Here is a 15,475-nt window from a genome sequence, read left to right as displayed (position 1 = left end):
CCTCTCCGGAAGTTTGAAATTTGGAAGGCTTTTTCTTTTTCTTTTTTTTTTTTTACCGCAGATGCTTAAAACGAAGCTTAATTAGTCAAGGATAGCTATGGGTGGAGACTTGAAAAGATCTGAAGGGTATCTTGGAGCGCTTTATACTTGAGAGGCCGGTGACAATAGCTCTAAAGAGACCGGTCAAAGCCTGCGGATTCTTCTTTTAACAGCTCTATTCTCATGCATGCACGCCAGGGCTGGGGGGAACTTTTGTTGTTTGTTTGTAAAAGAAATCGAGAAAGGGAGTGGGGCCCGCCTCTTTTCTGACCTAAGGGCAGGAGTGAGGGGCCGCGAGGATTACGGTCGGCTCCCCCTAGACGCGCCCCCAGGCGGGCTGGAGACTGGGGCACTCCCTGCTTGGTCGGGGGGCGGGGCGCGCCTAGCGGCCACGCGCGCGGACGTCGGAGGGGGCGTGTCTCGCGGGCGCGCGCGGGCGCCGGAGGGGGCGTGTCCCGCGGGCGGCGGCGGCGGCGGCGGCGGCGGCGGCGACGCGGCCTGGGTGCGCGGCGCAGCGTCCTGTGGTGGAATGTGCGGCTCCCGCGAGCTCGCGGCGCAGCAGCGGAGCGAGCGCCGCCGAGGCCCGGGGCCCCAGACCCCGGCGGCGGCGGCAGCCGAGACGGCAGGGCGAGGCCCGGAGGTCTGAACACCCTCTGTAGCCCCACTCTTTGGCCTTCTTGGTCCTCGACGGCCCCAGCACCCAACTTTTCCACCCTCCCCCACCCCTCCCCCGAAACTCCAGCAACAAAGAAAAGTAGTAGGAGAAGGAGCGGCGACTTGGGGTCGCCCGCCCCTCCTCCCCGAGGAAGGCCGGTAAGTGCGGCGCGGGGCTGGGGGCTCGGTGAGGGTTGGGGGAGGGCCGGCCGGGCGGCGGCGGTGGCGGGAGGGGGAGGGCGCGGAAGGACGAGGAGCCAGGCGCTGTCCAGGGCTGATTTGCAGATACTGTGGCTCCGGCGGCGGCGGCCGCGCCGGGCGGGGGCTGGCAGCCGAGCAGGATCGGGTTACACAGCCGCCGCCCGGGGGCTGGGGGCGTTTGTTGGGAGCGGCGCGTCGCCTGGACCCCCTCCCCACTGGAGGCCGGGACGCCGCCTCCGCGCTGACCCGGACGCTCCTCCGACTCAGGTCCTCTGAGACCAAGGAGCGGAGCTGCTCGGGCCCCTAGTCCTGAAACTTCCTCTGCTTCCTCCTCCTGCTACCGTGTCCCACCGCAGCCCCGCGCCGGCCCGCGGCCCTCCTGGCCCCCTCCCCCAGGGCTTCTCCCTGTCGCCGGAAGGCGCCGTTGAGTGCGGCCGGGCGGGTTGAGTCAGCCCCGGGGCCCGGGCGGTTCCGCCAGCGGGGCTGGACAGCGATTTCTGCGCTTCGGCCGCCCGGCGCCGCTGGACCCCGCGTCCGGCTACCCGACCGCTGGAGCTGGCGGGGCTGGGGCGCGCGTCCTGCCGGGCGCCGTGGGGGAGTGAAGTTCGCAAACTTCCGGGGCGCGGGGGCGGCGGCTGGCCCGCGTGGGGGCCCTCTCCGGTGCTCGGAGCCCGACGCCTCGCGAGGGCGCCCGCGGAGCCTCCCCGGCCCTGGGCGTTGGGCGAGTCCCGGGGCGGTCGGAGGGGCTCGGGCGAGGTCGGAGAAGCCCGGACGCCGGCTGCGCGGTAACTTTCCGTCCTCTCTCGGGACGGGGGCCTTAGGGCTGGGGAGGGGGCTGCCTGGACTCCGGGAGGACTCGGTCCGGCGAAACGGCGTCCCGAGCTTGCTCCCCTCCCCCGTTTTAGTGTTGGAGAGCGCAGGAAAAGGCTCGGGACGAGTGTTGGGGCGACTCCCGCGAGTTGGTGTGTAAATATGTGCAGTGAGCGGGCCGAGACGAGAGGAAGCGAGAGCGCCGGAGTTTGCAAAGAGCTGCTTTGTGTTTGGTATTTTGAGAAAATGGCCGAATGCCTATTTCAGTTAGGAATGCCGCCGCCGAGGCAGGCGCTGGTGGCAGCAGCACGGAGGAATTCGTGCGGCATGTTGGGCTTTCGGGCTGTGCTTGGACGGTCTTCCTAACAATCGTTAAAATTCCATTTGGGGTGGCAGTTAGGGGTTAGGGAGCGATTAGAAAAGTCGATGTTGGGCCAAATTGCCGAGTAGCTTGGGCTGTTCAGCCCCAGGACAGCCTTCGCCCTGTTTTCTGTGATGGCATTTGCTTCCAACTTTTGTTGGTACGTAGAACTAAACCGGTTTGTTTATTATACACTTGGATGAGGCGGATTACTTTTTGTATTTTCGGTTTAACTTTATTTTCTTAGAACTTGTTACTTTTTTTAGTTTGCAAGTGAACACTTCGTTTGAGAATGGCACCTTTTAGATTGAGAAGTAACGTAACATTTAGAAAGCCCAACTTGTTTTCAAGAAGGTGATCTTGTAATGGCTTCCACTAGGCAAGTAGGCCAAGTCAAGCACAATGCAAGAAAGTTGCTGATTGTCGAGTTGAGTTGCACGATGATTTTATTCGTATTGAAAAGCTTGGAATTCAGTGTTGTGGAACTTCAGCCTGCAGAAAAATAAGCTTATTAATTTTTATTTGTGAAGTTTTGAATAAATCAAACTTCCTTCTTCACAAGAAAAGGGGTCCATAATGTTTTTCCTTTTAAGCCTGTGGAGTTGTCGAAAAATTAAGGGACTGACTGGTAGTGGTAGTTTTTCACAGTAGTTTATTCTTTTGGAGTTAGTTGAGTTCATGCGAAATCCAATTAAGTTGAACAATTATTACAGGCTTCTACTTTCCAGATGTGTTTGTGTACTTAATAAATGCGCTGAATGGCTTGTGGATTTCTGGGCTTTCTGATTCAGACCATTCAACTGTTGAAGGGGGAAAAGTTGGGAGGACAATAATTTACTACTCATGTTTTGAATTTTTGGAGTAATTTTAACAGTAGAAATGAAGGTTACTTTTTATCCCCACCAGAACAATTAAAAGTGCTTGAGGGACCACATGCCAGTGGCTGGATGGTGAATGAGTTACGTCAAACAATTGGTAGAATTGTTTTCTAGGGATAGTAAACATTTTTTTTTGGTGATTGCCAAAGACTATTAGGAATTAACTGTTGTTTTAAAGATTTGTTTTTAATAGGTGATGAAGTTTACTGAGTTATAAAGATCATATTGGAAAATTTTTAAGTTATGAAGATTTAGAGTGATGTGGTTTTAAGCCAGTAACAGCAGTGTTTAAACTGGTGCTCTTGTTTTGTTTTGTTTTTAATTCAGAATACAGTTATGGCCACCCAGGTAATGGGGCAGTCTTCTGGAGGAGGAGGGCTGTTTACCAGCAGTGGCAACATTGGAATGGCCCTGCCTAACGACATGTATGACTTGCATGACCTTTCCAAAGCTGAACTGGCCGCCCCTCAGCTTATTATGCTGGCAAATGTAGCCTTAACTGGGGAAGTAAATGGCAGCTGCTGTGATTACCTGGTCGGTGAAGAAAGACAGATGGCAGAATTGATGCCTGTTGGGGATAACAACTTTTCAGATAGTGAAGAAGGAGAAGGACTTGAAGAGTCTGCTGAAATAAAAGGTGAACCTCATGGACTGGAAAACATGGAACTGAGAAGTTTGGAACTCAGCGTTGTAGAACCTCAGCCTGTATTTGAGGCATCAGGTGCTCCAGAGATTTACAACTCAAATAAAGATCTTTCTCCTGAAACACCTGGAGCAGAGGACAAAGGCAAGAGCTCGAAGACCAAACCCTTTCGCTGTAAGCCATGCCAGTATGAAGCAGAATCTGAAGAACAGTTTGTGCATCACATCAGAGTTCACAGTGCTAAGAAATTTTTTGTGGAAGAGAGTGCGGAGAAGCAGGCAAAAGCCAGGGAATCTGGCTCTTCCACTGCAGAAGAAGGAGATTTCTCCAAGGGCCCCATTCGCTGTGACCGCTGCGGCTACAATACCAATCGATATGATCACTATACTGCACACCTGAAACACCACACCAGAGCTGGGGATAATGAGCGAGTCTACAAGTGCATCATTTGTACATACACAACAGTGAGCGAGTATCACTGGAGGAAACATTTAAGAAACCATTTTCCAAGGAAAGTATACACATGTGGAAAGTGCAACTATTTTTCAGACAGAAAAAACAATTATGTTCAGCATGTTAGAACTCATACAGGTAAGAGAAGCTTTCTAGTCCATAAGTTCAGTTCTCTTTTCTGATTGTTACTTGAGTGGTTAAGTAGTGCTTGAGAAAAAGGGCTCTGGTTCAAATCCAGGTTCCATTTTTGCTATCTTTGTGACCTTGCACAAGTTGTTTAACCTCTTTGTTCAGAAATTTCTCCATGGAGTAACAATATCTAGGATGGGAGGATTATGTGAAGTTACATGTAAAGCACAGAATGTTACCTGGGAGGAACAGCCAAGAGATGTTACCATGCTCTTCCTAAAGTACATATCCTAACTTGGGATTTACCTTCAGCAAGTTAGACTGGCCGTGCGTGGTGGTGGCTCATGCCTGTAATTCCATCACTTCAGGAGGCCGAGGCAGAAGGACTGCCTGAGCCCAGAAGTTCTAGACCAGTCTGGGAAACATGGAAAGACCCCTGTCTCAAAAAGAAAACGGAAAAAAAAAGTTTGTATATTTCTGTGACAGTGAACACATTTAAGATGCAGTATAGTTTCTGAAAGGAATTGAGGGCTTATATAAAAAGGAAAACTCAGTGATTAACCTTGCATATCTCCACTTAACAAAAGCCTCAAACTTTGAAACATTTGACTTACAGCATTGAGTTCCTAAATGGAAGAACTTGTCTTTGTCCACAAAAAAGAAATGTGAGAAGATAGTTTTTAAAACATGGGTGGGATTATCACCAATTGAAACTATTTTCCTATGAAAGCACACACATGTAGAAAATGTATTTTTCAGACAATTGTGTTTAGTGTGTTTGAACTCATACTAAGCGCAACTGTATAAAAAAAGTTGAAACTTTTTTTTTTTTTTTTTTTTTGAGACGGAGTGTCATTCTGTTGCCCAGGCTGGAGTGCAATGGCATGGTCTTGGCTCACTGCAACCTCTGTCTCCCAGGTTTAAGCAGTTCTCATGCCTCAGCCTCCCGAGTAGCTGGGATTGTAGGCGCCCACCACCATGCCTAGCTAAGTTTTTGTATTTTTAGTAGAGACGGGGTTTCACCATGTTGATCAGGCTGATCTCTAACTCCTGACCTTGTGATCCACCCACTGCAGCCTCCCAAAGTGCTGGGATGACAGGTGTGAGCCACCACACCTGGCCAATTTTTTTTTTTTTGAGATAGCTTTACTTCGTCACCCATCCTGGAGTGCAGTGGCGTGATCACTGCTCACTGCAGCCTCGACCTCCTGGACTCAAGTGACCCTCTTGCCTCAGTCCCCCAAGTAGCTGGGACCACAGATGCATGCCACCACACCTGGCTAATATTTGTAATTTTTGTAGATACAGGGTTTCTGCCATGTTGTCCAGGTTGGTCTCTAACTCCTGAACTCAAGTAATCTGCCCTCAGTCTCCCAAAGTGCTGGGTTTATGGGTGTGAGCCACCATATCCAGCTGACTTAATTTTTAAAAATTTATTTTATTTAGTTATTTTTTACATCCCAAAGACTTGAAACTTTTAAGTGGTAGGCTTAAACAATAAAACTTGCAGGTGAGATTCCATTACAAGAGTGACCTCTGTTACAAGATTGCTAGGCCCCAGCAGATGGATGGCTCATGTGTTGAATGCTTTAAAATTTAGTCCAGTAAAAGAATTTGTAGTCCCTTTGGAATTCGTCATAACCTGTGATTGTCTCCATGCTTTGAAACCATTTGATTTCAGAAGTAAAGGTCAAGCATTACAAAAATATGTAGAGTAGGAAATGAAAGTTACTTGGGGATACAACCCCATTAATCACTTGACAGTTTGAATTAGACAAACCGTTAGACTAAACCAGCCTCACCTACAATATCTTAAATCCCAGCCATCATATATACTAAACTCATAAATAAGTACATCATATTCATTTAGCTGGAATTAGAAGTGCCTTCCATCATGCCCGGCTAATTTTTGTGTTTTCAGTAGAGATGTGGTTTCCCATGTTGGCCAGGCTAGTCTTGAACTCCTGACCTCAGGTGATCTGCCTACCTCAGCCTTTCTGAAGTGCTGGGATTGCAGGCATGAGCCACCATGCCTGGTTTATTTGGTCTTAATGCTTATTTTTCCCCGGTATTACCTTCATTCTGATTCTTTTTTTTTTTTTTTGAAACAGAGTTTTACTCTTGTTGCCCAGGCTGGAGTGCAGTGGCGCAATCTTGCCTCACTGCAACCTCCACCTCCCAGGTACAAGCAATTCTCTTGCCTCAGCCTCCCGTGTAGCTGGGATTACAGGCGCGCACCATCACGCCCAGCTAATTTTTAAAAAATTTTTTAGTAGAGACAAGATTTCACTGTGTTGGCCAGGCTGGTCTCAAACTCCTGACCTTGTGATCAGCCCGCCTCGGTCTCTCAGGGTGCTGGAATTACAAGCGTGAGCCAGCGAACCTGGCCTTTTTTTACATTTTAAAACAATTGGGTGATGTATAGATTGAAGGTAAATATTTTGATTATGTAAATTCTGAAAGTATCTCGTATTAAATGTATAGTTCTGAAAATTATGGAAAATAAATTCATCTGGTACGGAAGAGTAGAGAGAGAAAAGACAGGAATCACTTAAATTGATAGTGTTCAGGAATTACTTCTCATTTCCACTTGTAAGTAGGCCAGTTTTCTGATTGACCTAATGGGCTTAATTGTGTTTCTTGTGCCCAATGTTAGGTGCTGTCTTCTTTTCTGTGCTAATCTTCAGAACAATCCATTGAGGAAAATAGCATCTGTGATGATACTTCATGTTTGCAGAGGGGAAAACTTCAGATTTAAAAGCCTGAAGTGATGTTCCCAAGGTCATATACAAGTATCACATTTAAAGCCTTCCACGATGGCTCACGTCTGTAATCCTAGCACTTTGGGAGGCTGAGGCAGGAGAATCGCTTAAACCTGGGAGGTGGAGGTTGCAGTGAGTCGAGATAGCGCATCTGCACTCCAGCCTGGGCGACAGAGTGAGACTCTGTCTCAAAAAAAAACCAAAAACAAAAGTAGCATTTAAAGTTCAGCAATCTCCACTCACTGCAGCCTCCACCAAAACCGGGGGAGGTTGGGAGCTGGGGATTACTTTCATTCAGGTTGACCTCTTTAGTTTAATGGTTTTGTTATTTAACTAGTTCACAAAATCTACTTTTAAAGAAAACCTTTTTGCCTGTATGTGTAACTGAAAAATCTGTTGGTAACTAAACTTTCTAGAGGAGAGTTATACCTAGTTTGTGGAATTACACAGATAAAGTCATCTGTTGTAAAGAATTTAAAAGCAGGCTGGATGAGGTGGCTCATGCCTATAATCCCAGCGCCTTGGGAGGCAGGCAGATCACCTGAGGTTGGGAATTCCAGACTAGCCTGGTCGGCATGGTGAAACCCTGTCTCTACTAAAAATACAAGAAGTCCCAGCTTCCAGGGAAATTGAGGCAGGAGAATCGCTTGAACCCGAGAGGCAGAGGTTGCAGTGAGCCAAGATCATGCCACTGCACTCCAGCCTGGGCGACAGAGCGAGACTCTGTCTCAAAAAATAATAATAATAAAATAAAAGAATTTAAAAGTAAATTATTTTTGATTCTTCAAGTTTATCTGCAATGGTATTTAGTTTTTTCCAACTTCATTGAGATACAATTTACATATACAGTTCACTATAGATTGGCCTATTTTGAATATTTCATATAAGTGGAATCATATAATATGCAATCTGAATAATGCTGCTATGAATATTCATGTTTAAGTGTTGTGTGGACATATGTTTTTGTTTCTTTTGGATATGTACCTAAGAGTGAGATTGTGGGGCAGTATAGTAGCAACACTTTGGTGAACTGCCAAACTATTTTCCAAATTAGCCATGCCATTTTACAGTCCCACCAGCAATGTGTGAGGGGTTCCACTTTCAGCACATCCTCAGCAATAATACTGTTAACATCTGTCTTTGTGATTACAGCTATCCTAGTGGATATGAAGTCTTCATCTCATGTGGTTTTGATTTGTGTTTCCCTCACAGCTAATGATAATGTTCATCTTTTCATGTGTTTATTGGCTATTTGTATATCCCTTTTTTACAGAATTCCATTAATATAAAACTATCTTGATTGTTCCAGGTCATAAGGTAGGCATTCTGTTGCTACCAGCTCTTTACAGCTAATACATAGCTACCAGCGAATTACAGCAGAATTGTTACTAGGAACACATTTCCCACCTATCACCATTCTTTTTGTTGTTGTTGTTTGTTTTTTGTTTTGAGACAGGGTCTCACTCTGTTGCCCTGTATGGAGTGCAGTGGCGTGATCACGGCTCACTGAAGCCTCGACATTTGAGCCTCTGGGCTCAAATGATCCGCCTCCCTCCCAAAGTGCTGGGATTACAGGCATGAGCCACCATGCCTGGCCTATTCTTGTTTTCTGGGTACCACCTTTTCCTTATTTTATTAGACATATTTGTTTCTGTCTTAGACAAAATTGATAGCTGACATTTATCGGCTTTACTATGTGCCAGACACAGTGTTAAATGCTCTGCATGTATTATTTAAACTTTTGCAATTACAGGGAATGAAGATTCTGTTACTTTTGCAGATGGGGAATCGGGGTGTTTTAGTAACTTTACCAAGGTCATAATTATCTTATGTCTGGAGACTATATTAAAACAAATTGTACACCTTTTTTTAAAAGCTTGTTTTGCCGGGTGTGGTGGCTCACGCCTGTAATTCCTGCACTTTGGGAGGCCGAGGTGGGTGGATCATGAGGTCAGGAGATCGAGCCCATCCTGGCCAACAAGGTGAAACCCCGTCTCTGCTAAAAATACAAAAAAAATTAGCTGGGCATGGTGGCAGGCGCCTGTAGTCCCAGCTGCTCAGGAGGCTGAGGCAGGAGAATGGTGTGAACCCAGGAGGCGGAGCTTGCAGTGAGCCAAGATCTCGCCACTGCACTCTAGCATGGACAACAGAGTGAGACTCCGTCTCAAAAAAAAAAAAAAAAAACAAAACCTTGTTTGTTGTTGATAGCTGTGTCTAAAAAGAATATACATGTCCTACCTTTGAGTCTTAAAATTATTCAGTATTAAATCACTGGCTTCTAGTCTTCAGTCCCTGTGACTTTTGTAATATGTTTTAAAAATTGGTAACTGGTTGGGCATGGTGGCTTATGCCTGTAATCCCAGCACTTTGGGAGGCCAAGACAGGTGGATTGCTTAAGCCCAGGGGTTAGAGACCAGTCTGGGCAACATGGCAAAACCTGGTCTGTACCAAAAAAAAAAAAATTATCTGGGCTTGGTTGCCACACCTATGGTCCCAGCTACTTAGGAGGCTGAAGCGGGAGGATCTGTTGAGCCCGGGACGTCCAGGCTGCAGGAGCTATATTCACGCCACCGCACTCCAGTCTGGGCAACAGGGCGAGACCCTGTCTCATAAAAAACAATAAAAAGAAAATTGATGATCTTCTCTTTCATTTTTCTTTTTAACTTAGTGTTTTCTATTTAATTTTATTTTTAGAGACAGGATCTCTCTCTGTACTCCAGGCTGGAGTATAGTGGTGCCATCATAGCTCACTGCAACCTCAAACTCTGGGCTCAAGTGATCATCCTGCCTCAGCCTCCCAAGTGAGACTATAGGGTCTCACTTTTACCTAGGCTGGAGCACAGTGGTACAATCATGACTCACACCAGCCTTGTCCTTCCTGGGCTCAAGCAATCCTCCCATCTCATTCTCCCAAGTAGCTGGGACCACAGGCGTGTGCCATCACACCTGGCTAATTTTTCTGTTTTTTGTAGAGAGGAGGTCTTGCTATGTTGCCCAGGCTAGTCTTGAACTCCTGGGCTCAAGTGATCGACCTGTTTTGGCCTCTCAAAGTGTTGGGGTTACAATTGGGGGCCACAATCCCCATGCTCAGCCCAGGCTTTTTTTTTTTTTTTTTAATGAGGTCTCACTCACTGCAACTTCCACCTCCGGGGGTCAAGTGATTCTCCTGCTTCACTCAGCCTCCTGAGTAGCTGGGACAACAGACACATGCCACCATGCCTGGCTAATTTTTTTTTTTTTTTTTTTTGTATTTTTAGTAGAGGTGGGTTTAATTATGTTGGCCAGGCTGGTCTTGAACTCCTGACCTTGTGATCTGTCAGCCTTGGCCTCCCAAAGTGCTGGGATTTCAGGCATGAGCCACTGTGCCCAGCCCCAGGCTAGTTTTTTAAAATAAATTTTTAGAAATGGGGTATTGCTGTATTGCCCAGGCTGGTCTGGAACTCTACCACTTGAAAATTTTTAGCATAAAGCAATTACATTCTCACTCAAAAGTATTGTTTTAAGCTAACACTTTCAAATGGTAGTAGATTTGTCATTTATAAGTTAAAAAAAAACAGTGTTAATAGCATCAGACAGGGTAGACTTTTTTAAAAGGTGAATCTTATATAACAAAAATATGCTTTGTACCTTATCAAGATAGTTTTCCACTTCTCACTACTTAATGTATTAACATGCAGTATCACTGTGAAAATTAAAAGGGCTTTGAGAATTCAGAAAGTCAATGTTTTTTTTGTCAGCAAAGCCAAAATAATGTAGTCATAGTTTCTGAAATAAATAACTTACATTTTAAATACATGATAAATTGATATTTTTGCCAGAAATAGGAAAAAAAAAATTCTTGTTAAAATGTGCTGAGCACTAAATATTGTTGCATTGTTAGTAAGAATTGTATTTGGCTTATTTTGTGACATTTAAACACTCTTCATTATTGAAATTTGCAGGAGAACGCCCATATAAATGTGAACTTTGTCCTTACTCAAGTTCTCAGAAGACTCATCTAACTAGACATATGCGTACTCATTCAGGTTGGTAAGAAATGAGAACTTTCCTATCATTTTCAGTCAACAACCATTTTAGGGAAGTTCTTTTAAGGACTTGTAACCGAGTCGTTTATTTATTATTTATTTTTAATATAATTTAGAAGTCAGAATTTGAAAATCAATGTTCTGTCAATCTGGGGATTTCTAACGTGGAATCCAAAGGTGGACCTCCTGAAAATGAAATTTTTGTGTAAACTTTTTCTAGGAGGAGGGGCCTTAATTCTCATCAAATCTTTGAAGTGTTCCGTGACTCCAACAAAAGTTAAACTAATGTACACCAAGGCTGATTGATCCTTTAACCCCTACTTCTCACATTTCTCCTAACAGTATAAAGCTGAGACTCATAATGTGTGGTTGACAAGTGTCAGGGATTCCTTCTTAGCTTCTCAGGTCCTGAAATTTAGGTTTGTTCTGTTTCAAGGTTTGGTAGAGCTTTTGAGGACTGACTGCAAAAGCTTAGCTTGAAAAAGAAAATGACAATCTAGGATGCCAATTTATTAAGCTATAGTAAGAGTGTAGGACTGTGACATGAGAGATTCGTCCACTGCAGGGACTGAAACAGTCACCATCACCACTCAGAGTTAGTCCCCATTGGCCAGCACTGTGGCTCAAGTCTGTAATCCCAGCACTTCGGGAGGCCAAGGTGGGCAGATCACCTGAGGCTGGGGGTTCGAGACCACCCTGACCAACATGGAGAAATCCCATCTCTACTAAAAATACAAAATTAGCCAGGCATGGTAGCACATGCCTGTAATCCCAGCTACTCAGGAGGCTGAGGCAGGAGAATTGCTTGAACCTTGGGAGGCGGAGGTTGCGGTGAGCCAAGATCATGCCATTAAGAGCAAAACTCCATCTCGATAAAGAAGTCCCTATTAAAGTATGTAAGTGGCCAAGTTAAAAAGTAATGTTAGCATCGGTGATCTTGCTGGAATGGGTATCCCTGATTGACTCTTGGTGAACTACCACTTTTACTTTTACTTTTTTATTTTTTTGGAGACAGTCCTGCTCTGTTGCCTAGGCTGGAGTGCAGTGATGTGATCTCAGCTCACCACAACCTCCGCCTCCGGGTTCAAGCGATTCTCCTGCCTCAGCCTCCTGAGTAGCTGGGATTACAGGCGCACATCACCACACCCAATTAATTCTTGTATTTTTAGTAGAGATGGGGTTTCACCATGTTGGTCAGGCTGGTCTCGAACTCCTGACCTCATGATCTGCCCATCTTGGCCTCCCAAAGTACTGAGATTACAAGCATGAGCCACCACGCCTGGCCGAACTACCACTTCTAATTAGAATACAGATTTAGAAAGTATATCCCTGTGGGAAAAGTATCTTAAATCTTGCTGTTACAAAAGCCTATGTAGGCCTGTCCCCCTTAAGTTAGTAATTACGTTGCCTTAGATCTGTGCTATTCAGTTGAGTAGCCACTAGCCACGTTAAGCTTTCGAAACAGTAGTAGTTTAAATTGATACTTATAGAATACGTACTTAACAGATTTTTTGTTGTTGTTGAGACAGAGTCTTACTCTCCCCTAGGCTGGAGTGCAGTGGCATGGATTTCAGCTCACTGCAACCTCTGCCTTCTGGGTTCAAGCAATTCTCATGCCTCAGCCTCCCCAGTAGCTGGGATTACAGGCAGGTGCCACCATGCCCAGCAAATTTTTTTTTTTTTTTTTTTTGAGACGGAGTCTTGCTCTGTCCCCCTGGGCTGGAGTGCAGTGGCCGGATCTCAGCTCACTGCAAGCTCCGCCTCGCAGGTTTACGCCATTCTCCTGCCTCAGCCTCTGGAGTAGCTGGGACTACAGGCGCCGCCACCTTGCCTGGCTAGTTTTTTGTATTTTTAGTAGAGACGGGGTTTCACCGTGTTAGCCAGGATGGTCTCGATCTCCTGACCTCGTGATCCGCCCGTCTCGGCTTCCCAAAGTGCTGGGATTACAGGCTTGAGCCACCGCGCCTGGCCATAATTTTTATAATTTGTCTTGAACTCCTGGCCTAAAGTGATCTGCCCATCCTGGCCTCCCAAAGTGCTGGGATTGTAGGTGTGAGCCACTGCACCCGGCCACAGATTTCAAACAGTATGAAGAAAAGACTATTTCTCTGAAGCAGGTTAGAGAAAAAAATAAAGAATATTAAATATTTATTTTTCAAGTTGATCATATGGCGAAACTGTTACATACATTGGCTTTAAAAAGTAATAAAATTAATTTTACCTGTTTCCTTTTTACGTTTGTGGTATGACTGCTAGAAAATTTAAGATTACATGTGTGATATGCATTATATTTCTACTGGACATTGCTGCCATTAGTAACAAGACTTGATAATCAGACTTGATTATATTGCAGATTCTGATTCATTTGAACAGCTATGAAGGTGTCCTATAGTATGCTTGTTAGCCTTTCTTGACCCTACATGGTTGTCAACGCTAATGTACTTCGAGTGTTTTTTTTTTTTTCCTAAACCTCTAAGCCATTGAGTGGTGCCACTTAACCGGAAACCTGGTTTTATTATTTTTGGGTGTATTTTTGGTTTCATTCTCTGATGGTAACGTGGATGCAATCTCAGACTTTGGAGGTAGGCATCATGTCCTGTTGATAGTTGTACTCTAGCTTTTTAGTGAAATATTTAAGAGTTTTGTAGTAGTAGTAGTATTACTTTTTTTTCCTGAGATGGAGTTTCGCTCTTGTTGCCCAGGCTGGAGTACAATGGTGTGATCACAGCTCACTGCAACCTCTGTCTCCTGGGATCAAGCGATTCTCCTGCCTCAGCCTCCCAAATAGCTGGGATTACAGGCATGCGCCACCACACCTGGCTAATTTGTAGTTTTAGTAGAGATGGGGTTTTACGATGTTGGCCAGCGTGGTCTCGAACTCCTGATGTCAGGTGATCTGCCTGCCTCGGCCTCCCAACATGCTGGGATTACAGGTGTGAGCCACTGCTCCTAGCCAAGAGCTTTATATTAGTTAAGTAGTTTTAGTCTTCATAACTGTTTTATGTTGCATGAGTTCTATTATCCCCATTGTACAGACCTTTTTTCCTGTAGAATGTCCTTTCTTCTGGATATGTCCACTTGTTTTCTCATGGTGTCATTTAGCTTTTCTTCTGTCCGTTATATTGTAAACTAAATTTAATTATTGTAAATTAAATTTAAATGCTTGATAATCTTTCTCACAAATGATAAGCCTCATTTAAAGTCACATGTGGTTGATCCATTAATATAATGTTAGGTCACTGTATTTAGAATGACTACATACTTTTATCCTTTTGTTCAATTAGTAATACTTTGGCTTGTCACTGTTTAAATGTTTATGGTGTTTTATACCAGTTGATAAATCTTTGCCTGAAACCGTTGTATTTGAGTTTGCAAAATGTTTTGCGTTTTGCCTGCTATATTTTAAAAATGATTTTTAGTATTTGTTGTTACAGTATAGCAAGTATTTTAATGGTATCTTAAAGACTAGTAGTAGCCACTAGCTATTGTATGTATGCTGGGTACTAAAAACAAGTATTTGCTGTCTCCAATCTTAGTACTAAGAAGATACTGAGTTTCAGATTACATATTATAGGATACAAGCTCACAAATAAGTAATTTTGTTGTTGTTTTTGGAGTTGAGGACTCTGTTGCACAGGCTGGAATGCAGTGGTGTGATCATGCCTTACTGCAATTTCAAATGCCTGGGCTCAAGCCATCCTCTTGCCTCAGTCTCCTGAGTAGCTAGGTCTACTGGCACATGCCACCACTTCAGCTAATTGGGGACTATTATTGTTATTATTATTATTTTCAAGACAGTTTCGCTCTTGTCACCCAGCTGGAGTACAATGGCGCGATCTCGACTCAGTGCGACTTCTGCCTCCCGGGTTCAAGCTACAGAATCTTCCTCAGCCTCCTGTGTAGCTTAAATTACAGGTGCCCGCCACCATGCCTGGCTAATTTTTTTTTTTTTTGGAGACAGGGTCTTGCTCTGTCGCCCAGGCTGGAGTGCAGTGGCGCGATCTCTGCTCACTGCAAGCTCCACCTCCCGGGTTCACACCCTCTCCTGTCTCAGCCTCCCGGGTAGCTGGGACTACAGGCGCCCGCCGCCAGGCCCGGCTAATTTTTTTGTCTTTTTAGTAGAGATGGGGTTTCACTGTATTAGCCAGGATGGTCTTGATCTCCTGACCTCGTGATCCGCCTGCCTTGGCCTCTCAAAGTGCTGGGATTACAGACGTGAGCCACCATGCCCGGTCAAATTTTTGTATTTTTAGTAGAGGTGTTGACTAGGCTGGTCTTGAACTCCTGAACTCAGGTGATCCACCCACCTCAGTCTGCCAGAGTGCTGGGATTACAGGCATGAGTCACTGCGCTTGGCCGGGACTATTATTATTATTATTATTATTATTATTATTATTATTATTATTATTATTTTTTGAGACGGAGTCTCGCTATCACCCAGGCTGGAGTGCAGTGGCCGGATCTCAGCTCACCGCAAGCTCCGCCTCCCAGGTTCACGCCATTCTCCTGCCTCAGCCTCC

General features: G+C 45.2%; 1 protein-coding gene across 2 annotated transcripts in view; it reads left to right on the top strand.

The window, feature by feature from the left end:
• The first annotated feature begins 514 nt into the window (after positions 1–514).
• Positions 515–15,475, top strand: part of REST (RE1 silencing transcription factor) — a 27,441-nt gene continuing 12,480 nt past the window's right edge. Inside the window, exons 1-3 of one of the 2 annotated variants that reach the window (XM_023192209.3) lie at positions 515–852; positions 3,271–4,177; positions 10,872–10,955. In XM_023192209.3, the coding sequence (XP_023047977.1) occupies positions 3,280–4,177; positions 10,872–10,955 (982 nt within the window). In that variant the 5' untranslated portion in view covers positions 515–852; positions 3,271–3,279. Of the gene's footprint in view, positions 853–1,521; positions 1,680–3,270; positions 4,178–10,871; positions 10,956–15,475 lie in introns of those variants that run through there. The other variant, XM_023192208.3, reaches the window with a different exon arrangement.

Source organism: Piliocolobus tephrosceles, chromosome 3 (genome assembly GCF_002776525.5).
Source record: "Piliocolobus tephrosceles isolate RC106 chromosome 3, ASM277652v3, whole genome shotgun sequence".
Classification (NCBI taxonomy): Eukaryota; Metazoa; Chordata; class Mammalia; order Primates; family Cercopithecidae; genus Piliocolobus; species Piliocolobus tephrosceles.
The sequence above is the reverse complement of the archived record's forward strand: the minus strand, read 5'-3'. Positions and strand labels throughout refer to the sequence as shown.